This window comes from Podarcis cretensis (genome assembly GCF_951804945.1).
Source record: "Podarcis cretensis genome assembly, chromosome: 3".
NCBI classification, from domain to species: domain Eukaryota; kingdom Metazoa; phylum Chordata; class Lepidosauria; order Squamata; family Lacertidae; genus Podarcis; species Podarcis cretensis.
Window position 1 is genome coordinate 933632 of NC_137172.1, and position 22666 is coordinate 956297.

The 22666-nt window shown below is 53.4% G+C and overlaps 1 protein-coding gene and 1 long non-coding RNA gene across 5 annotated transcripts in view; one reads left to right on the forward strand and one right to left on the reverse strand.

Moving 5' to 3' along the window:
- Nucleotides 1–22666, forward strand: part of LOC307212024 — a 448212-nt gene that overhangs the window by 106231 nt on the left and 319315 nt on the right. The gene's annotated exons all lie outside the window — the stretch shown is intronic.
- Nucleotides 1–22666, reverse strand: part of DNMT3A (DNA methyltransferase 3 alpha) — an 84667-nt gene that overhangs the window by 34221 nt on the left and 27780 nt on the right. For 3 of the 4 annotated variants that reach the window (XM_079968563.1, XM_079968562.1, XM_079968561.1), the window contains exons 4-7: nucleotides 18364–18631; nucleotides 8901–8947; nucleotides 7488–7637; nucleotides 4270–4302 (exon numbers count right to left, since the gene is read on the reverse strand). In XM_079968563.1, coding sequence (XP_079824689.1) covers nucleotides 4270–4302; nucleotides 7488–7637; nucleotides 8901–8947; nucleotides 18364–18631 — 498 coding nt within the window. The remainder of the gene's footprint in view (nucleotides 1–4269; nucleotides 4303–7487; nucleotides 7638–8900; nucleotides 8948–18363; nucleotides 18632–22666) is intronic. The other variant, XM_079968564.1, reaches the window with a different exon arrangement.

The window sequence follows — 22666 nt, forward strand, 5'->3', positions numbered from 1 at the left end:
AAGGGGTACTTCTGCCTTTCCCATTCCAGCACATTTTGTGCCCCCCCCCCCAATATCATGTGGCAGGAGACTTGCTGCAGGGCAAGACCCCCAAATCCCGGGGACCCTCCAGAGACGCCACTGGCCGTCCCTCAAGCCCCAGGGAGACCAGCCCAGAATGCTGACCGGCCTTGCAAGGAATTCCTGCTCCATCCAGGCCCTCATTGGTCATTTTCCCAACGTCCAGCGACAGGCAAGAGCAGGAGAAACAGCACATGCCGTGACTTCTCCTGTCCTCGGGCCACTTCAGAAGGAGCTGCCCTGGGTTCAAATGCTCCTCCGTCTCATATCTCCCTGCAAGCACGTCAGGGGGAGGCCGCTTTCGCCACACATGCCAGGAAGTTTCGCGTGCGGAAGAAGCAAAGCAGCCGTGGCCTGCAGGCCCAAGCAGAGTGACCCCCCCCCCAGCCACCAGTACAGACCTCCCTGACCTCTGTACATTAACGCCTTGCTATCCCTGCCGCTGTCCAATCTATGCGGCTCTCTCGGTTGAACAGAGCCTCCTTTGAATGCAGGGGCACAAACTGGGCAGCTTTTCCCATGTCTGCCGTCCCAAGCCTCCTGAAGGAAAGCCCACGCGCAATGGCGGGGGAAATCAGAAGGGCCATGCGCCCCCAGTGGTTAGAGCACCTGCAGGCCCCAGAAGACTCTGCGGTGGAAAGCGATGGGGAAAGGGACCACCTGCCGAACAGGACCTGGGCAAGGTGGATGAAGAACCAGGCCTGGCCAAGGAGCAAACCCTCTTCAGCTGCAATTCCTGCGTGGCAGGGGGGGGGTCAGACTAGATGACTCTGGGTGTCCCTTCCAACTCTGCCATTCTGTGATTGTCCTGGCTTTTTCACCGGCAGAGGAGCAACTGTGCAGGGGAGTGCCCGTCGCCCCCCTGCATGCACCTCCTTTCTGCCCCCACTGGCTGCTCCCTGCCCTCCCTCACCCCATGAGCCTTGCCTCTGATTCTGGGTGAGGCTAAGGAAAGCCAAGGACCCTTCCCCAACTGCGGGGTCCCCTGCTCCGCCCCATGGGCACCGCTGCCTCGTGAGAGGATGCGCCTGAGCCACGCAGGCCCCGTGTTATCTGGATGAGGAGGTGCCTGCCGCTCTGGCTCCTGCTTCCTGCCGCCATGCCAGCAGCCAGGGCTGCCAGGCTATAAATAGAGCAGGGCCGAGCAGGAGGGGACCTGTTGCTAGGGAGACCCAGCGGTGAGGCAGCGCGAAGAGCAGGGACACGGAGGAGATTCGGGGAGGAGGGAGGAGGCGGGCAGGGCGGCTGCTGTGTACGAGTGCATGCCCGGGGGGGCGCGGGTGGGTGGCAGCGGGGGCACCGTGGGTGCTCTGCGGCAGGCCTGCCACGGGGAGGGGGTCTCTGCTTCCGCCATTTTGCTGCAGTGTGCGGGCGCATGCTGACCCCTCGGATCCTTTGTAGAGGCGGCGAAAGCAGAACAGAGGAGGGGGGTGTTTGCAGCTGAGGCTCCCCCCCCTTTTTGCACAGCACTTCAGGAAGGGGTGGGCAGGAATGGCCACAGAGCAGGGGCTTGCATGCAGAGGGTCGCGGGTGCAGAGCGCAGGCAGGGCTGGGAGGGACGCAGCCTGATTTTCCTGGAGAGCTGAGCCCACTTGGAAGCCTAGAATTGTAGAGTTGGAAGGGACCCCCCAAGGTCATCCAGCCCAACCCGCTGCCAGCTAAAGAATCCCTGCCAGACAGCCGCCCAGTCTTCCTTTAAGGGCCTCCTGTGGAGGTAAAACCCCAGGAGAAGATGGCAGCTATTTTCTGTTGGGGCAGGAGAGCCCCCCAGTGGTGGCACAAGCCCCCCTAACCTAAGAGATCCTCTCACAAGCCGGACCCCTCCCTGATGAAACACCTGGCACTGCAAGATCACTGCAGGGCACCACCTCCTGCCCCTGCGCTGCACAAGACCCCTTTTTCTGGGGGGGGGTGTCCATGCCCTTGCCCCGTGAGATACCAGCTGCCCCAGCCCTTCTTGGCCCCATCTCCTGCCTCAGACTCTGCTCTCCCCCCCCCCCTTTGCCCATCCAAAACTAGGGTGAAGACCAGAGCACTCGGAAGATTAGAGAGCCCCCTGGAGGGAGGATGTGGCCGCGATCCCTGCGTTGTGGGGGCTGGACTAGACTCTCAAATTCAAAATGTAAACAAGAATAAACCACATCTCCTTCATCTCTATTATTAGAGATTTTGTTATTTTATTATTATTATTTGTGTGTGTGTGTGTGTGTGTGTGTGTGTGTGTGTGTGTGTGTATGGGATTTCCCCCCATTAATTCTGGGAGCCTTTTTTTGTAGAACCTGGTTTTGCTGCCATGGCAAATCTCTTGGCTGCCCCCTTGATGCCCATTGAAGCAAGTGGGTATTTTGCTAGATGTTTCTCCAGCCCTGGCCTGCCCTCAAGAGGTGCCCCCCCCCGGACTATCCCAAAGGGCCTCACCCTGCAAAGCAGCGCAGCACCCTAACCCCCACCCTCCCCTCGCCCTGCCCTGGCTGACCTCTGCCCCCCCCTGGGCCTCCCCCTATCAACAGCCCTTGAGGCACCCCTGGGTGCAAAAAGAGGTCCCCGGGCTCCTCTCAAGGGTGCCCTCCCCCTCTCCCTGCACCCAGCGGCATCACAGGTAGCTGTGCTTCCTGCCAGCAGGGGTTGGTCTAGATGACCCTGGGGTGTCCCTTCCAACTCTACTAGGATTCTATGAACAGAAGCAAAGGTCCTGGTCAGCAGCAGCAGACCTCTTCTGCTTGCACCACCTGCCCACCCACCCACCCCCCCCCCCGGGCCAGGAAGGGTGCCGGCTGCGAGTCACCAACTTGAAAATCCATGGGATGACAGAAGGGGCAGGAAACACCAGTGCCAAAAATCTCCCCCCAACTCTCATTGCAGGAACGCAGCGTCTTCGTCTAGGGAGATTGGCAGCCAAGCATTCAATGGTTTATTTTCTCTCTTAAAAGCCCCTTTTCTCTCTCGCTTTCAGCTCATCCACAGAACATATTTGGAAGGGGGACAGACTCCAGGAAGGAAGGCCTTGCATTGGGAAACAGGGTGGGGAGAGGTCAGCAGCAGGATCCTGAGCCCCACACAGCCCCACTGATTCCTTGGGGTGGGAAGGGGCAAAAGGAGCGGCCGTTGATTCAGCTGATTTTGGCTGCGATTCCCGCACTGCAGGAGGTTGGGCTGCGTGGCCTTTGGGTTCCCCTCCGGCTCTGCAGTTCTGTGATCGCCCCAACTCACCTGTTCCAGCCTGCCAGCTCTGGCAGGCAGCTAACAGGAGGGAAATAAGGCAGCGTCTAGCCCAGGTGGCATTCCTGGAATGGAGTGGGCAGGGCCTGGTAGGATCACGGAACTGTAGATCCAACTGCTGGCTAAGATTTCCAGCTACGTGGCAGGCTGCCTTACGCTGGGAGGACGGATCCACCGAGTTGAGATTCCCGCGTTAGGGGGGGGGGGTTGGACTAGATGAGTCGGGTCCCACCCAACCCTACAATTCCAGGGTTTTAGGATTTGGCACTGTCCCGACTGACTGGGCAGAGGGTTCCAGGCAAGAATATATTCCACCCACAGATGCTGCCACTGCGGACCGAATCGGGGTGCCAGACGGATGCTCTGCCCACTAGGCCTCCCTTCAGTGCCCTCTCAGCTCTCGGCTGGAGAAATGAGTCGGGTTATCTTGACGCAGGATTTCCACTCCTTTCAGACCCCCATTTCCTTCTCCCCAGGGCAGGGACGGGTTCCCCCGCAATTTGAAGGCGACCGCTGGGTCTTACGCCACCCTGGCTTGCGCTGGGCCCGATAAAGCGACTCACAGATTCAACAAATAATAATAATAATTTTTACAAAGCACCCCAACCCCCAGAGGGTGGCTTGCCTGGCGGGTGGACGGTGGGTGCCTACAATCAGGTCCAAGGTGCCAGCCTGGTGCCCGTGGGCAATGGTGACATAGCTCTGGGGCAAAAGAGGTTCTGGGCGTGCAAGGAGGAGGAGGAGGAGGAGGAGAGAGAGGAGATTGGGGGGGGTTAGGGGCCAGCAGCGAAAGGGTGCCCCCACCCTTCCAAAACCATGCCCTGGGCGCCTGTGTGTGAGGAGGAAGGGGCGCTCCCTGGCAGCGGGCAGACGCAGGGGGAGGGCGTGGGCACACCCACAGCCCCCCCGGCAACCCACAAGCCCCGGCACGGGGTCCACATGAGACAAGCCGCCCCCCTCCCCGCAAAACCCCAAAGGTGGGCCACGAACCTTGTCGAGCTGAGCTGCCGCTGGGTTATCAGTCTGTGGGAGAAAGGTAAAGGAGAGGAGGGAGTTAGCACACATAAGAGCCACAGCAAGAGGACGCGACTGCCGCTGCCCCACAGGCAGGCACAGGAGGGGGGCACACGGGGGGGGGGGAGGATGGGGGGCGCAGCTCGGCAGGTGCCAGTTCGCCTAAGGCAGGAGCAAAGCCTGAGCGACTGAGGTCCTCGCCCTTTTGCCCAATGCCAGCCTGAGATCATCTGCAGGAGCGCCGTGGGTGGTTGTTCCCTGAGTTGGCGAGGCTCCTTCCACGACATCCAGAAGCCAAGCCTTTAGTCCTGTGGAACTCCCTGCCACTGGAGACGCAGCAAGCGCCTTCTGCGCTGGCTTTTTACACACCTACTGGAAACTTTTCTGTTCCCTCTTGACTTAAGCAGGGAATTAAGAGCGCCATCCTTGCCCAACGGCTACTTGACGTCTGTTTCTAACTTCTTTCCGTGGCTGTATATTTTTATTGGCATGAACCATAATAAATGCCGGGGGGGGGGGTAGTGGAGATAATAATAATAGGGAATTGGTATACAAATATTCAGTATTGGAGCACCTTCTGCCCCAGTCCCCCTCCTTGCTCAGGACGTCCTACGCTGCGCCAGTCTCAAGGATGCCAACCCATAATGCTTTGCAGCCAGACCCGGGTACCAGGGCACAGCAAAGCATGCTGGGAAGGAGGATGCCGCTAGGTCACAGAGATGCTGCAAAGACTTAACGATAAAAGCCACCTCTCTAACTCCCTAATTATTATTATTTGAACCAAGAGCTGTGGGTCCCTGCCAGTTCTATGATTCTAGGAATGCCAGGAAGTTACACAAACGTAAGTGGCCACAATGATCCTAAACCTGGAAGGAAAATAGGGTGTGGGAGTCCCAGTGCAGCCCATCATCGCCTGAACCCTGTGCCCGCCCCCCTGCAAACACCGCCAGGGCCCTTCCTGGTCTCTGCACAGTTCAAAGCATCTGCAGAACATCTGCAGCGATGCATTTTTGCAAGCGCACAGCCTCACATCTCATGAACCCGTGCCCACGGTGGACGTGCGCCCTTCCTGAACGCCAGACCGTTTGATGGCCGGCATGTGAGCGCACTCAGCCAGATGCGCCCAGGAGCGGGCAAAGTCATGGGACGAGGGAAGGAAAACCGGGGGGGCTCTGTAGGTTCATGGCAGACCTACAGGCAGCTGGACCCGAACATGTGGAAGGCAGAAGATATGGGGGGGGGGTAATGCCAACAAGGGGGACCAAGAGGGGAGGGTGGTCCAGGTGCACTTTCCCAAGCACATGGCTAAACGGTGGAACTCACTGCCACTGGAGGCTATGACGGCCTAACCAAAATCACCCAGATCTCTCAGGCCCAAGAGTCCCATAGAAGATTGAGCGTAGTTTTATTTTTTTGGGGGGGGGGATTGTGAGACACTTCAATGCCTGGCTGAGTAAGCGGCTGCCTCAGAAAGCAGATGGGTGAAGGGGGGGGGGAATATTAGGAAATGAAATCAATAAGTAGATAACCACACATTAAAAAAAAAGATACATGCCAAGCAAAACCGAATGCTGTAAGCTATGTAAAAGTATGAAGACTTACATATGATTTGCATAATTATATCCTGCTAATTAGAGGGAAGGCTCTGACCCCCCCAACCTTGTCAGAAGCTGCTCCGTCCCCAAGACTTCTCTACACTTTCAAGCCACTCCTGACTCTCTTGAGGACTAGAAAGTTGCTTCTTTAATCAGCGGAAGCTGAGCTAGCCAGGATGCCAAATTCCTCCCCCCCCCTCCGCATCCAGCTTCCCCCCAGGCACGCGGCCAGCCCCCCTCTTGCCCTAGACACACGGAGAGCAGAGACCCTCAAATTCTCCCAGCCGGCCCCCCAGTCTCTCCATGGGGCTACGAAAGACCCTCAATGTGAGAAGGAGGCAGAAAAGGGATTTGGGGAGCCAAGAGATATTGGCCTGCGCTGGTCATTTCTCCTTGGAATGAGAACAAAGGGAAAGGGGGTGTGTGCTAGGAAATTGAAGACGCCCTCCCCACATTTCCCCAAGCAGGAAAGCGACATTGCAGGGGGTTAGACTACAGGACCTTTGGGGTCCTGCGCAATGGGACAGAGGCGGGAGACATTCTGGGCTAGGAGAGGAAGGGGAGTGCTAGAGAGACCCAGCAACGCCTCTGGGGCAGCCTAGGCTGGCACTCTTGACCCCCCCACCCCCACCGTCCACTGCACACACACGGGACGCCCCTCTCAGTGACCTCCACCAAGCACCCAGCAGGACAGCCACCCCTGCTCTGCTGGCAGCCACCCTTTCCCGCTGCCACCCCAAAGCAGCCACTCCGGCCACTACTCACTCCTGCCTTGCATGGCCTCCAGTGCACCACCGCCTTGGCCCGAGGCAGGACCAAGAGGCAGAGCCCCGCCAAGGCCCCAACCTTCTCTGGGGCAGGCGCAGCGTGGCTTCTTCCCCCCTCCCCAAAGCACAATTGGATCACAGAATCGTAGAGTAGGAAAAGAGCCCCTGCGGTCATCTAGTCCAACCCTCTGAAACGCATGGGGTTGGACTAGATGATTGTCAGAACTGTAATTTGGGGGTGGCTCCCCCGTGGACCCCTAGATGTCCGCTGTGCAGACAAGAGGGATGGTTTGCTCTGGCAAAGTCTCCCTCTCCCATCTGTGAGGCAGAAAGCGCTATGGGGAAGAGCCATAGTTCAGTGGTAGGAAACAGCTGCCCTGCAACCAGGTCAACCCCCGCTGGCAGCATCTCCAGGCAGGGCTGGGAGAGACTCCGGGAGAGCTGCCAGTCAGTGCTGACAATACTGATCAAGATGGACCAATGACCTGAATGAGGCAGCTTCCTGTGCTGCCCCCCTTGCAGACAGAACACCCCACATTCTCTGCGAAGGGGGGCTGACAGAGCAAGACTTCACCTGAAAAGCATAACCCCCCCCCCAATAGCATCTTGGAAAACCCCAGAACCAGCCCAAGGCCAACTAACATCCAGAGCCCACAGAAATATTGGGCATGGGGGGAGACTTGATCCACCTTATTTGTGACCCTGGGAGGCAGAAGCGGCAGAATTCACGCTGACCACCCTGGAGAAGCCAAGAGGGGCCCGTGGGGAGGGGCGCAGAAGGGGGCCCCACCCAGGACGCCTCCACCCCGGGACCCGGGGCGCCCAGGCTCACCTCCCGCTTCCAGCGCGCCAGCCACTCATCCCGCTTCCTCTTGCTGATGTAGTAAGGGTCCCCCGCCTGGAAGGTCAAGCGCGGCATCGGCCGGGGGCGAAGGCTCGACTCGCAGCCCAGGCCTCCTCCTCGCAGGCGGCCGCGGGATCCCTGCGCGGGGAGAGGAGAGTCAGAAGGGATCGCCGGATCAGGCCAGATTCCCATCTCAGCCGATGCCCCGAGCGCCAGACCCGCTCTGCCCTCCTGCCATTTCCAGGAAAAAAGCACACCAAGAACTCTGGCCAATGCAAGTTTCAATAGTGGGAGTGGCCCCTCCTCGCAAATCTATAGCCAATACTTTTGAATGGATTAGTTTTTGTTATGACTGACTATTGATTTGCGAGTAGGGGCCACTCCCACTATTGAAACTTACGGTGCTTTTTTCTTGGTATATTTAATAACAAGAACTCCAACTTATTTCCAAAAAGTGGCCTTCAGAAAAGCATTGCTTTTATTTTGGGGGGACAAGGCCGTTTTCATTCCATTTCAATAATAATAATAATAATAATAATAATAATAATAATAATAATAATAATTTATCATTTATACCCCACCCATCTGGCTGGGTTTCCCCAGCCACTCTGGGCAGCTTCCAACAAAATATTAAAATACCGTAATACATCAAACATGAAAAGCTTCCCTAAACAGGGCTGCCTTCAGATGTCTTCTAAAAGTTTGGTAATTGTTTTTCTCTTTGACATCTGGTGGGAGGGTGTTCCACAGGGCGGGTTTCACACAGTTCAGCCCCGAGATATATCTTGGTTTACACTGGACCCCAATACTTGCAACAATTACATTAAAAATCAAAATAAAACAAGACTCAGACAAACGTTTCTGAATACATTCAAAAAGTTGTGTCGAAACGTATATACAAAAAGTATTAACAATTATTAAAGGTGATAGAAATTATGTATAGCAAAGTGCATTGCTTAGATTGGTAAAATTTTGAATTTATAGGGCTCTGTCGGAAGCAGGGAAATAAAAATATTTCCTCTGTGAACCATTCCCCCCCCCCCCCAGCAGTCAAGATCAGAGCTGCCGCTTTAAGAACAGGAACCTGAGCCTGCTGTTTTCCTCTGCCCTCCTCATCCCGTTTTTCCTTGTGTGTCACACCTTTCAGACTGGGACTGTTGTATTCCTGGTTTTTCTATGAGCCGTTTTCGGCTAAAGCGTATATGCTCTACATCAGGAGTGGGGGGCAGGAATTGGGCAGCCCCCTTAGTCCCCACCCATTGGCTCTGATGGGGGCTTTAATCCAAGCGTCCCTGGGAGAGTGCAGCAGGACTCGCACTCTAAGCAAGCAATGCTCCAGCGTGGGGGCCCTGGAAGCTGCTCCCTCCCAAAAAAGAGCCCAGCTGTGCGGAAAATACTTGCCTCCATTTTCAGGGAGTTGTAGTGGTTTTCCTCCTTCTCTTCTTTGCCTGGAAACAGAGAGAGAACAGACTGAGCGCCAGGAGAAATCTGGGCCATGCAGGCCCTTTGGTGGGGGGCAAGTGCCCCCACGCAAAGGAGGGCGTTGTGCCTGTGCTGGGTCTGGTGGCACCACCCCTCACGGCCAGGGTCCTCCTCTCTCATTTTGCACATTTAAATTGTTACTGGATTTAAAAACTTCGCACAAAATCCAGTTTATACACTTCTCTTAACAATTCGACTTCCCATCCTAACATTCACGATGTCCCCCCCCCCAAAAAAAAAAAACAATTTCCTGCTGCCTTGTATTCAATACTTATTCTAAGATACATTTCTTTATTTGCTTTCTTCTTCCTATCCTTTTTTAATTAAATAAATTTTATTATTAAAATAATTCAACATTAATACATACATATTACAAATATACAAACAAACACATTCCATACAGTCCTTAAAAATATTCATACATACCCCACTCAATCCCACAGATACTTCCTTTTGACTTCCAATCTACTCAATTGCAATTTCTTTCCACTTCTATTACTTTCTTTCACACACTTTTAAACCAACTTTTCTACTTCTTTTTCTGTTACACATTGTTATCCATCTTATTTAGCATTTCAGTATTTACAACGGAACTTGTTTATTCTAACAGGAGTTCTGATTCTTCAATATGATTTTGCACGTATCCTTTAAAAACCTTCCAGTCCTAGTCTATCTTCTCTTTTGAGATCCTTCCGATTTCTCCCATTGTTTTGGATATATTGTAATACTCCAATAATTTGGCTAGCCGCTCTGTTTTCGTCGGTATTATATCACTTTTCGAATTTTTCGCAATCAACAGCCTTGCGGCTACCGTTGCGTATAAATATAACGTCTTGTCTTCTTCCTTTAGACTTCCTGGTACTATTCCCAATAGAAAACCTTCTGGTGTTTTCCTAAATGAATATCTGAACATTTTTTCATTTCATTATATATTGTTTCCCAAAATTGTTTCATGTTCTTCCTATACTTTCATTGCTTATACTTCAAGACCTGCCCACGATTTCATTTGGCTAGAGCACTTTTTAAAATAGTCCGGTAGGAATTTCCATTCTTCCATCGACTTTCCTTCATTCTGGTCCCTTATTTTTGCCGTCGATCTCACCATTCACCTCAAAATCCACCCCTCGCCTCCTTTCCATTTCTGTGCATACAGATGGCAGGCTGTTTTAATCGCCTGCACAAACAATTTGGGTCCCCCCTCTCATGCCCCCCCAACCTTCCCCCCGCCTAACTCTGCTGGCAAGGGCTGATGGGAGTTGTCATCCAAAAACCAGCTTGGGCAAAGAGGCAGTGGTGCCAACTTCCTGGAGCCCTGGGTGCCCGAGCACCCACAAAACTGCCCACGAAGGGCCCAGGCACCCACAAATCTCAGTGCCAAGGTCACACACACCGCATGGCACCCCCGGCTCCAGGCATCCATGGTCAAGTTGCCAAGCTGGCACCCCTGGGGCGAGGGATAAGCGGGCAGGCTCATTCTGCTTGGCAAAGGCAACTCCTTGAAGGTTCTGCCTGGCTTCTTGCGTCCCGGGTGTGTGTCCCCTCTTAACAATATCGCTTTACATCTTATATATAAAAAGCTATTCCGTCTGACCCTTATGTTTCCCTGCCCTTATGGTCTTGATTTATCGGCTACTTTTAAAATAAGGCTGCATTTTAAATTGCATTTTAACCTGTATTTTAAGTTGGTTCCCCCCCCCCCATCATGTTTTTTACTGTGATTTTATTGGTGTTAGCCACCCTGAGCCCAGCTCTGGCCGGGGAGGGCAGGGTATAAATAAATTTTTTTTTATTATTATTATTATTATTATTATTATTATTATTATTATTATTATCCTATCGAGCGCTTCAATCTGCAGAACTGGCACTGCATAATACCCGTTCCACACTTGTAAGAAAGCGACATTTTAGTGTGGCAGCAGCTGCCCTGTGGAACTCCCTGCCTGTGGAGATAAGGCTGGCGTTTTTGCCACACTCTTTCTGGCACCGGCTAAAGATATTCTTGTTTAGACAGGCCTACCCAGGTGTTTAAAACTGGCATCAACTTTCCAATCTGCTTTCGGTTTATTACTGATTTTATCTTTAAAGAGTTGTTTTTACTGATAATTTTTGTATTCTCTTTGTAAAGTGCTTTGAGGGTTGTTGGGTTGGTTTTTTTTTACGATCAATTGCCCTTTAAATGGCCTCTCTAAATTGCTCCCATGTCAGTTTCTGTCCCTTGGAGGTGTGGGAGGGGTTAATAAGAGAGCACTATGTATGATGCATGATGCATGATGCTGTAAAAAATGAAAATAGCAATCAAAGCCTTGCAGGAACAGAAACTGACAGTGGAACAATTCAGAGAGGTGATTCAAGGGGTAGTATAAATAATAATAATAATAATAATAATAATAATAATAATAATAATAATATCATAGAATTGTAGAAGGGACCCTGAGAGTCATCTAGTCCACCCCCTGCATTGCAGAAATACAAATAATTTTACTATTTGCACCCTGGCCACCTGACTGGGTCACCCCAGCCTCTCTGCACACAGAGCCTGACTTCTGACATTTTGTGGGGGTGGCGAGAATTATTCCTCTCTCTTTCTCCCCTAGATAAGTTCCCTCTCCTTCCACCCATCGGTCAATTCTCCCCTGGGCGGAGCGGCTGTTTTATTTTTATCTTCTATGAAATGCATGCAAATCCCACCAGCCATTGCTTTCAGGGCGGCTTACAAAAACTAAAACCTCTCAAAAAATCATCATTTAACTACAGCAGCACAGGAAGATGCAGAGCAGCAGACAAGGGAAACCTGGAACTAAAATCACATGTATTCAACATTTTTGAAAAACAAAGTGAGTGGGGAGAAAGCAAGGTGAGTTTCCCTGGACAGACAGGGGCCACGAATGAAAAGGACCTGTCTCTCTCTCTCATCTCTTCAGCTGCCCCCCACCTGGGCAAGGCCTGGCACAGGGGGGCAGTGAAGCAGCCCTTCCAGGCTTCCTCCCTTGTCCCCGCTTCATTTGCACCCAAGCCCAGCAGGCCTTCCAAGGGGATCCCCAGCTCTCCGCGTGGACCTCGGATCCGTAGCGGTTAAAGTCACTTCTAGCGCAACACCCTAATTTGCTTTTTTGTTTTTATAGTGTTTATATTATTAACTTGTAAGATATGGATTTGTTTTCTACGTTTCCGAGCACAATTCAAAGTGTTGGCGCTGACCTTTAAAGCCCTAAACGGCCTCGGTCCAGTATACCTGAAGGAACGTCTCCACTCCCATTCTTCAGGTATCTTAAGAAGTGTGCATGCACACGAAAGCTCATACCTAGAACTAACTTAGTTGGTCTTTAAGGTGCTACTGGAAGGATTTTTTTTCTTTTATTTTGTTTCCACTCCCATTGTTCTGCCCGGACGCTGAGGTCCAGCTCTGAGGGCCTTCTGGCGGTTCCCTCCCTGCGAGAAGGAAAGCTACAGGGAACCAGGCAGAGGGCCTTCTCGGTGGTGGCGCCCGCCCTGTAGAACGCCCTCCCATCAGATGTCAAAGAGAAAAATAACTACCAAATTTTTAGAAGACACCTGAAGGCAGCCCTGTTTAGGGAAGCTTTTAATGTTTAACAGGTTATTGTATTTTAGGTTTTATTGGAAGCCGCCCAGAGTGGCTGGGGAAACCCAGCCAGATGGGTGGGGTATACCGTATTTTTTGCTCTACAAGACTCACTTTTTCCCTCCTAAAAAGTAAGGGGAAATGTGTGTGCGTCTTATGGAGCAAATGCAGGCTGCGCAGCTATCCCAGAAGCCAGAACAGCAAGAGGGATCGCTGTGCAGCGATCCCTCTGGCTGTTCTGGCTTCTGGGATTCAGAATATTTTTTTTCTTGTTTTCCTCCTCCAAAAACTAGGTGCATCTTATGGTCTGGTGCGTCTTATGGAGCGAAAAATACGGTAATTAATATCATCATCATCATCATCATCATCATCATCATCATTATCTTTAGTTGTTGCTTTTTTAGTTTTTCGAATGTCGGTTTTTGTGTGTTGTGTATTGTTATTTTTCGTGTTGTTGTTGTTGTGTGGAAAACACTAAGAAAATGTATTTTAAATAAATAAATAAATAAATAAATAAATAAATAAATAAGAAAACGCTCAACCTGAAGCAAATGTAACATGAGGCATGACTGTATTTTGTATTTGGAAAACCAATAAAAACGATTTACGAAAAAGGACAACAACACGGGCGACTGCAGCCAGGCCCCCCCCCCTTCTCTCTGTCCCTTCTAAGCTGCACCCCATTTCCAGGTCACCCAGCAAGACGGGGGGGGGGGGTCAGGAAACTCACCTCCCCCTACCTGCCAGGGGTGCCCCTTCCTCAAAGCGGGTGGGGAGAAGCCCCAGAGCAGTGGAGGGGGGCAAAGAATGGGGAGAAGCCCCCGGGAAGCCATGGGGGGGGGGTTTGCTAACGCCTGCGGGGGACAGGATATGCCAAAGAGGAACCGAAGGGGGTCAAGCGTTCGCTCAGCCTCTGCATTCTCCGCCCCCCCCCCCATGAGAGCCGCCAGCTTCCTGTGTTGTCTTCCTTGCAGGTAACAGAGGCCGCAGCTCAGCTTAAAAATAGCACCCAGCCTGAAATTTGGGTGTGGGCGGGGGGCAGCGGAAGAGAGCACCTCTGCGAGGCGGTGGGGGTGGGGGTGGGGGTGGGGGTGTCAGGAAGGATGAAAGCACAGGTCGCGTGGGAACAGGTGGGGGCAGAGAAACAGCAGCGATGAGAACGTAAGATCACACAAACCGCCCCGGTGGATCAGGGCAAGAGCCCGTCCTGTTCTCACAGCAGCAACAAGGACCTAGGAGTTCAGATAGACTGCCTCTGGGCCTGGAGGCTCCATTAGAAGCAGCTGGATCACACCAGTCTTCCAGTTCTCACCCCACATGCCCCAAAGGGTGCGAGCAGGATCTGAGCGCAAGAACAAAACTCTCCCCTCCGCCGGTTTCCAAGAACCAGAATTCACAAGCGTTGCTGCCTCAACAGCCCTCTCTTTCTCCTCCTCCATGAATTTTTCCAAACTTCTTTTAAGTCCATTCGCATTGGTGGCCCTCACAGCCTCTTGTGGGAGGGAGTTCCACCGTCTAACTATAATAATTTATTATTTGTACCCCGCCCATCTGGCTGGGCTTCCCCAGCCACTCTGGGCGTCTTCCAACAAAGATTAAAAATACATTAAAGTGTCACACATTAAAAACTTCCCTGAACAGGGCTGCCTTCAGATGTCTTCTAAATGTCAGGTAGTTGTTCTTCTCTTTGACATCTGGTGGGAGGCAGTTCCACAGGGAAGGCGCCACTACCGAGAAGGCCCTCTGCCTGGTTCCCTGTAACTTGGCTTCTCGCAGGGAGGGAACCGCCAGAAGGCCCTCGGAGCTGGACCTCAGTGTCCGGGCAGAACGATGGGGGTGGAGATGCTCCTTCAGATATACTGGATTGAGGCCTTTTAGGGCTTTCAAGGTCAGCACCAACACTTTGAATTGTGCTCGGAAACATACTGGGAGCCAATGTAGGTCTTTCAAGACCGGTGTTATATGGTCTCGGCGGCCGCTCCCAGTCACCAGTCTAGCTGCCGCATTCTGGATTAGTTGTAGTTTCCGAGTCACCTTCAAAGGTAGCCCCACGTAGAGTGCATTGCAGTAGTCCAAGCGGGAGATAACCAGAGCATGCACCACTCTGGCGAGACGGTCTATGGGCAGATAGGGTCTCATCCTGCATACCAGATGGAGCTGATAAACAGCTGCCCTGGACACAGAATTGACCTGCGCCTCCATGGACAGCTGTGAGTCCAGAATGACTCCCAGGCTGCGCACCTGGTCCTTCAGGGGCACAGTGACCCCATTCAGGACCAGGGAGTCCCCCACACCTGCCCGCCTCCTGTCCCCCCAAAACAGTCCTTCTGTCTTGTCAGGATTCAACCTCAATCTGTTAGCCGCCATCCATCCTCCAACCGCCTCCAGACACTCACACAGGACCTTCACCGCCTTCACTGGTTCCGATTTGAAAGAGAGGTAGAGCTGGGTATCATTCGCATGAACACTGATGAACATCCAGCCCAAACCCCCTGATGATCTCTCCCAGCGGCTGCATGTAGATGTTGAAAAGCATGGGGGAGAGGACAGAACCCTAACAATGTGCTGTGTGAATAAGGACTTTCTTTCATCCATCCCAAATGCGCAAACGGGTGGGATTCTGCCCACAATGAGCAGGGGGAAATTCAGGGCAGCTGCCACCCCCCCCAACATCTTGACACTATGCACAGAAGTTCTCCTACAAGAAGGCGGCTCGGCTCATGCTAGGGGACGTCCCGGTGGATTGGGCCCCATGGGAGGGCCGGATCCAGCTGGGCTCTCTTCCGCTGCTCCACTTGCTGGAGAAAGAGCCTGTTCACCCTCTTTGTGGCTCATTAAAATTTGGGTTTTTATGATATCTACGTGTCTTATCTGTTGTGCGACACACCCCAAACACAGACTATTCCTTTCCCCCTTTTGGGTCCCTCCAAAGATCTGGGAAATGTTGGCGTTTTGCCGCCCAGTGCACAGCCCCCTCCTCCTCGATGGGGATGCACAGCCCTTCGGAAACTGCCTCCCTGTCCCCAGCCAGTATCTTCTGGAGCTGGGATGCCCAGGCCGGATGCTCTGGGGTCCCAAAGTCTGGAGGGTGGGGAGGGGGCAAAAGCCTTTCTGCTCCTGCCCCCCCCCCAAATAAATCCCTGGCCAGCTCAGCAACAACTCAGGGGCTGCTGGCGGCCGCCTCCTTCCTCCGGGGGTCCCTGGCTTCCAGAATTTCCATCTGGCCAAGCCTCCCAAGGAACTATCCTGGCACAGCGGCAGAGGAAGACCCCTCCCCTCGCAGGCTCCCTGCCAGCAGGAAACCTAAGCTCCCTGGGAACGTGGAACGAGGACTCTGCCATTTTCCTCCACCGCCCTGGAAAAAGCCCCCCCACCCCGGATTTCTGGGGCAGGAGGAATTCCTCAGGCAGGAGCTGCCAGGGCTGGGGGGGGGCAGGCAGGAGGGAGCGTAGACCCGCTTGGGAAGGATCCTGCTCACGTCACTGTTCTGCAACCCCTTCCTCCGGACACAACTTTGGGCACCCCGAAAGGCTGCCAGGTGAGGGAGATGGGCAGATTTTACCCAAAGGGCACAAACCCCACACTAAGGGGGGCAGGGGGCTCCCATGTATTTCAGGGACTTTCCTGGGAGGGAGGGGGCAGGTGGAAAATTTATTATTATTATTATTATTATTATTATTATTATTATTATTATTATTTATATGCCACCCATCTGGCAGGTTGCCCCAGCCACTCTGGGCAGCTTCCAACAAATTATAAAACCACAGTAAAACATTGCACATGGAAAACGTCCCCACTCTCCAGCCTGTGCTTGCGCAAGAGAGCACCCCGCTGGGTTGCGCCAATGCGTACAGGGGCGCCAAGTAGGGTGGGGCCAGGGAGCTGGGGCCCCAGAAAATTATCAGTGAAGAGGCTGGGCCCCTCAAAGTTCCATGGCAGCCGTGGGGCGGGCTCGCATCATGCACGCAAGCCGAAAGTGATGCCAGCATGCCATGGGGCATGGGCGCACGGCACAAGCCCATCGCAGGGTGTGCCGACGCTGTGCGGCCCAGGGCCTCCTCAATCGGGAGGGCAAGGCGGTGCGCATGGACGCATGGAAACATCAGAAGAGACTGGCTCCTGGATCAGGCCAATGGGCCCCCTTGTCCGGCCTTCCATGGGAAACCTCCAAGCAGGATCCGACGACAAGAGCATCACTCCCGGCTCCTGTGGTTCCCAGCAAGTGGGGTTCAGAATCATGGCTGCTTTTGACTGTGGAGCCAGAACAATAGCTCATCCTGGCCAGTAGCCCTCCATGGCCGTCTTGTTTCTTGGGCTGCCTCTGCCTCCTTTGTGCGCTCACTCTCTCTCTCACACACACACACAAATTGTCAGCACCTCTGAAGGCAGCTCTTCTGGCCGGCAACCCAAACCACAGCCCCACTTGGCCGCCCGCTTTGTGGGCTTCTGAGCCGGTCACTGCCCTGGCAGCTGCTCTCCATCGCCCAAGCCAATGGGCAGAGCCACCCAGCAGCCACCATCTGCAGGCCGGATCCTGGAGCCACCTATGGACGTGGGCAGCCTAGTGGACTGCACAGAGAGCACTTTTGGAAGACGGTAGAGAGACTACCTAATTCAAGGGCTTAGGAAGTGTGTGTTACGGGAGTCCATTCTCTTTATTTATCGCCACGCAGGTCCCACCTTTTTCTCCAGAGAGCTCAAGGTCCTTGGTTCTTTCTCTTCTCACTGAATCCTCACAACAGCCGTGTGAGGGAGGTCAGGCTGAGAGGCAGGGACTGGCCCAAGGCCACACCCGGATTCGAACCCTGGTGCCTCCCAGGTCCTAGTCCGACATGCTAACCACTACACCACACTGTCTCTGCAAGCCCTTCCCATCGCGGGAGTCCAGAAGCAAGAGCATCATCTCACCAGCCTCCCAGGGGACCCTTAGTCCACCACCCACATAGCTGGCATAACTAGGCACACATGGTACAATCACAGAATTGCAGAGTTGGAAGGGACCCTGAGGGACATCTAGACCAACCCCCTGCAAGGCAGGAATAAAGGAGGCAACCTTTGCCAAACTTGTGCCCTCCAGATCTTTTGGTCTGTGGCTTTCGCTACACGGCCAGGCTGGCAGGGGCCAACAGGGCACCAGGTTGGTGAAGGCAGAGCTACATGAACGCCCAAGTCAGAATTCCTGCATTCCAGGGGGCTGGGCTGGATGACCTTTGGGGTCCCCTTCCAATTCTATGATTCTAGGCCACCCTCCCTGGTCTGAGCAACTGAGAAGGAAAGTGGGCACAGCCTTCAAGGGACTCCCAAAGGGGAAGCAGAGCAAACCCAGATTCCGCATACGAGAAACAGATGCAGACTCAGTGAATCGAATGCCATCTGCAGCCTCAGGCCTGCCCCTCTCCGGCGCCGCACCACTATAAAGTGATTTCTTAAAGCACATGCATGTTCATTTTGCGCCTTACAGTAAAGGATGCTGGGGGAGGGGGGTTATAATTGCAAAACTGCTCCAGGATCTGATGGATATTGGAGATGTCACCGGTGCTAGCCAATCAGCCCTGCCCACAGACGGAAATCGTTTGCAAGGTTGCAGCACTGTTTCCTTCGGGAAGAAATGTTATGTTTGGGCTGAATGTGGAAAGGGGGCAACTGTGAGGTTCCTTAAAGGTAAGTGACCCCTTGGATGAGCCTCATTTCCACCCCCCCCAGAGCCTGCCCTCCCCCCTACACCTACTAGTCACCCCCTGCCCCTCACTTGCAGTGGGGCAAGAGCCCCAACCGAAGACCCTTCCCACGTCCCCAGCTCACCTTCGCTGGCAGGGGGGTCGGGGCTGTCCTTTGGGGTGCAGCGGCCGTTCTCCAAGGCCCGCCCCCCCACCTCGCCCTCCGGGAGGCTGCTGGCCTCGTCCTCGCTGGGCTGCCGGCCCTTCAGGTCGGTGGTGGTGCTGCCGCTGTTCTCGGGGCTGCCCGTCCCCACATCTCCATTGGGCACTTGCTCCACGGGGCTGGTGTTGTGGGCAGGCGGGGGGCACTTGGGCGCTGAGGCTGTGTCTTTGGGGGCTTCTGCGCTCTCCACCTGGAAGGGAAAAAGGCGAGACAAAAGCGGGGAGAGGGCGTGAGACGCTTCGCACCCTCTGGGTCGAGGGAGGGGTCCTGGGGCAGGGAGGGGCATCGTCCAAGACCCTCGAAAGGAATGACCCTTGACTGACAGCCTGGGAGGGAGGGGGGGAGCCAACTTCAGGCAAACAGGAACCAGAGAAGTAGCAAGTTGCTGTAGGTGAGAATTCTTAAAATTCACATTTCCTTTTTTTGAAAAATGCACTTCAGGTGTATGGTGTTTTCATACACACAAATACACACACACACACACACACACACACACACACACACAATTTTTTTGTTAACTTTTCCGTTTTACAATATAAATACTCATTTAAACATTCTCAAAATATGACTTCCCTTCTTCTCTTTCCACGGTTCATTTTGCGTATCACAAATCCCCGCATATTTTACAAAAACGAAACCATTCCATTATTGCATCCACCAAAACTTATTTGAACAGTTGAATTTATCTGAATGCTGCCAACGTTTTCAGGTGTGCGCAAATCCCCCCCCCCCGTATATTCAATAAACGTTTTCCAATCTTCTCCAAACGTTTATGACGTTTTCTACCTAACCTTAAAACAAATGCAGCCAAGAGATTTGCGGGAGAGACAACAACTTTTCGGCAGAGCCATCACTGCGCATGGGGAAATAGGGGCATTTATAGAATCAGAGAATTATAGGGTAGACCCCCAGGGTCATCGAGTCCAATCCCCTGGAAGGCAGGAATTGCAACTGAAGAATCCCCAACAGGTTAAAAAATTCAAATGAAGGTGAGTCCAGCACCTTCCGAGGTGACTGAGGCCGCTGGCCAAAGATGTTTGGGGAGCTTTTCTACACACAGGCACAAAACCATCTGCAAAACTCGCTTCCCACAAGCACCTGCCAGGAAGAGGATGCTTGACGAGATGTCCTTACCCCCCCCCCCAGTGTGGTGTGACCATCAGAGGGTGGGCCGGGGCCTGGGAGAGCAGGGTTCGAATCCCGACCCCACCAGGAAGCTGACTGGATGATCTGGGGCCAGTCCTCATTTCTCATCCGCCAAACTACCTCGCAAGGCTGTTGTGAGAATGGAAGGGGGAGGAGAGCTCTGTGGGTTCGGGACAGAAGCCCACAGCCAGCAACTCTCGAGGAGTCCTCTCCGCTGTGATGTTGTTAAGAAGAGCACACTTGCCTTCCACAAAGAAGTTACGCCACTTGTCCCAAACTGACTTCTTTAAATCAGGTTTTTGGCTGAAGCAGAGCTCAGGTGAGAAGAATCTTCTTTGCTGCTCATTTGTCTCTGAAACTCTTTCCTGCCCCCCTTTTCTCCCTTTCCCCACAAGCTGCTGGACAGCCCCCAGTTGGCACCCCCATGAAGAAACTGATCGGGATTTGCAGGCCTTGCCTCAGCGGCGGAGGAAGAAATAAATCTGGTTCCATTGCAAGTGCAGAGATGCGGACAAGGGGGAAGAGAAAGGGACAGGGCATCCCTTCGGCTGGCCCACAGCGCCCCCCCCCCCAGGACTGGCACCCAAGTGAGACAGGAAAGGAACATGTTAACAGGCAATGTTCTTGGGGGGCCCTTTGATACCTCTTTTCACCCACAGCCATATGCCTCCTGCTCTTAAATTCACTTCCCTTTGATTCCAGGCGGGTTGACCTTACGAGGCAATAAGCCATTTGGTGCGGCCAAAGTCTCTGCCCCCCCCCCCGGTGCCAAATGGGCTTCAGCGGGGGGGGGGATGCTTCAAATGGCCTTTCCAGGATGGACCCAAAGACTGGCAAGGCTGGCACCACTCAGAGGCCTGGTCTGAGCGGCATAGCCAGACATCCGAAGCCTCTTCAAGAACATAACGGGGTCTGCTGGATCAGGCCCACCTAGTGCAGCATCCTGTTCTCGCAGACGCCCATTTGAGGAAACCCGTGAGCAGGATTCGAGCACAAGAGCAAAACTCTGCTCTCCTGTGGCTTCCAGAAACTGGGATTTTGATCACTCAGGCAGAGCATCACCACTGCGGCTTTTTGGGAAGGGCTGCAGCAGTCCTGTGCTCCTCAGGCAGACACACAACTCTGGGTACCAGCTTTTTTTTATTCCGGGTACCAGTTTTTCCTCTCCCCCCCCCCGTGATTGTAGCCAGTCAGGGGCCACAGCATGAAGGCAGCCCCTCCACGGAGTCAGGTAGCCAATCTGAGTGGGCCACAAGGCAACATCACTGCGGGCAAACAAAAGAGGGAGAAGAAGGGATGCCTGTTGCCAAGGCAACAAGGTTGGCAGCTCCCAGCTTTCTGTTGCTGCACTGGAGGCTCCATTGGCCACCAGGAAGGGAAGGCAAGGACCACGAGCATCACCCCCATCCTCATCAGCCTGGTTGCCTTGGCAACAGAGGGAGGCATCCTGGATCCCCTTCCTTCCCAGCCAAAAGGCAGCTTTCCAGGGCAAAAAGCAAAGTGGGGAGAATCCTGCCCTCTGCATCTGGCGGAAAGTGGTTGTTTGAGGGAACAGGGCACCCCAAAAGTGGGGTTGCCTGCCAACAGCGACTCAAGATTATGATTGCATACACAGAAGGATGGAGGATGGATGGCGGCTAACAGATTGAGGTTGAATCCTGACAAGACAGAAGTACTGTTTTTGGGGGACAGGGGGCAGGCAGGTGTGGAGGATTCCCTGGTCCTGAATGGGGCAACTGTGCCCCTGAAGGACCAGGTGCGCAGCCTGGGAGTCATTTTGGACTCACAGCTGTCCATGGAGGCACAGGTCAAATCTGTGTCCAGGGCAGCTGTTTACCAGCTCCATCTGGTACGTAGGCTGAGACCCTATCTGCCTGCGGACTGTCTCGCCAGAGTGGCGCATGCTCTGGTTATCTCCCGCTTGGACTACTGCAATGCACTCTATGTGGGGCTACCTTTGAAGGTGACTTGGAAACTACAACTAATCCAGAAGGCGGCAGCTAGACTGGTGACTGGGGGCGGCTGCCGAGACCATATAACACCGGTCTTGAAAGACCTACATTGGCTCTCAGTACGTTTCTGAGCACAATTCAAAGTGTTGGTGCTGACCTTTCAAGCCCTAAACGGCCTCAGTCCAGTATACCTGAAGGAGCGTCTCCACCCCCATCATTCTGCCCGGACGCTGAGGTCCAGCGCCGAGGGCTTTCTGGCGGTTCCCTCCCTGCGAGAAGCAAAGTTACAGGGAACCAGGCAGAGGGCCTTCTCGGTAGTGGCCCCCACCCTGTGGAACGCCCTTCCAGCAGATGTCAAAGCGATAAACAACTACCTGACATTCAGAAGACATCTTAAGGCAGCCCTGTTCAGGGAAGTTTTTAACGTGTGATATTTTACTGTATTTTTGGTTTCTATGGAAGCCGCCCAGAGTGGCTGGGGAGGCCCAGCCAGATGGGCGGGGTATAAATAATAAATTATTATTATTATTATTATTATTATTATTATTATTATTATTAACACACACACACACACACGCTTCTCCCACAGGTGAGGTCAAGTTAATCCAGAGGTACAAAACAGCAGCATCTCTCTCTTTTCCCACTCTCCTAGGGCGACACGAGGCAAGAAGTAGGTGAGTATCATAGCAGACTTTTTTTATTTGGGGGGGAGCATCAACAGCGGCGCCACCTCAGAGCCTTGTCCTCGTTCTTGCTCACTGGATGAGCACCCCATCTAAGATGCAGCCAGATCCAAACACAACAGAACGGACTTCCTGGCTGAATTGGGGGGCATTGACAGTTGCTATAGCAACAGACCCAGTTATTAGTCCTCCCAACGGGAACTTTGCCCCCTCTGTGAGGCACCTGCCAACAATCTACTATTAAGGGTGGCGGACTTTCCTACACTGGAAATTTTTTAACACGGTCATATGTCAGGGATGCTTCACTAGAGATTCCTGCAACAAGGGGGCTGGACTAGATGACCCTCGGGGTCCCTTTCAATTCTGGGATTCTAGGAGCAGCCCATCTTATCACCCAGCAAACCGAAAGCTGGCTTTCAATGAGTCGGCTGTCACAACCGTCCA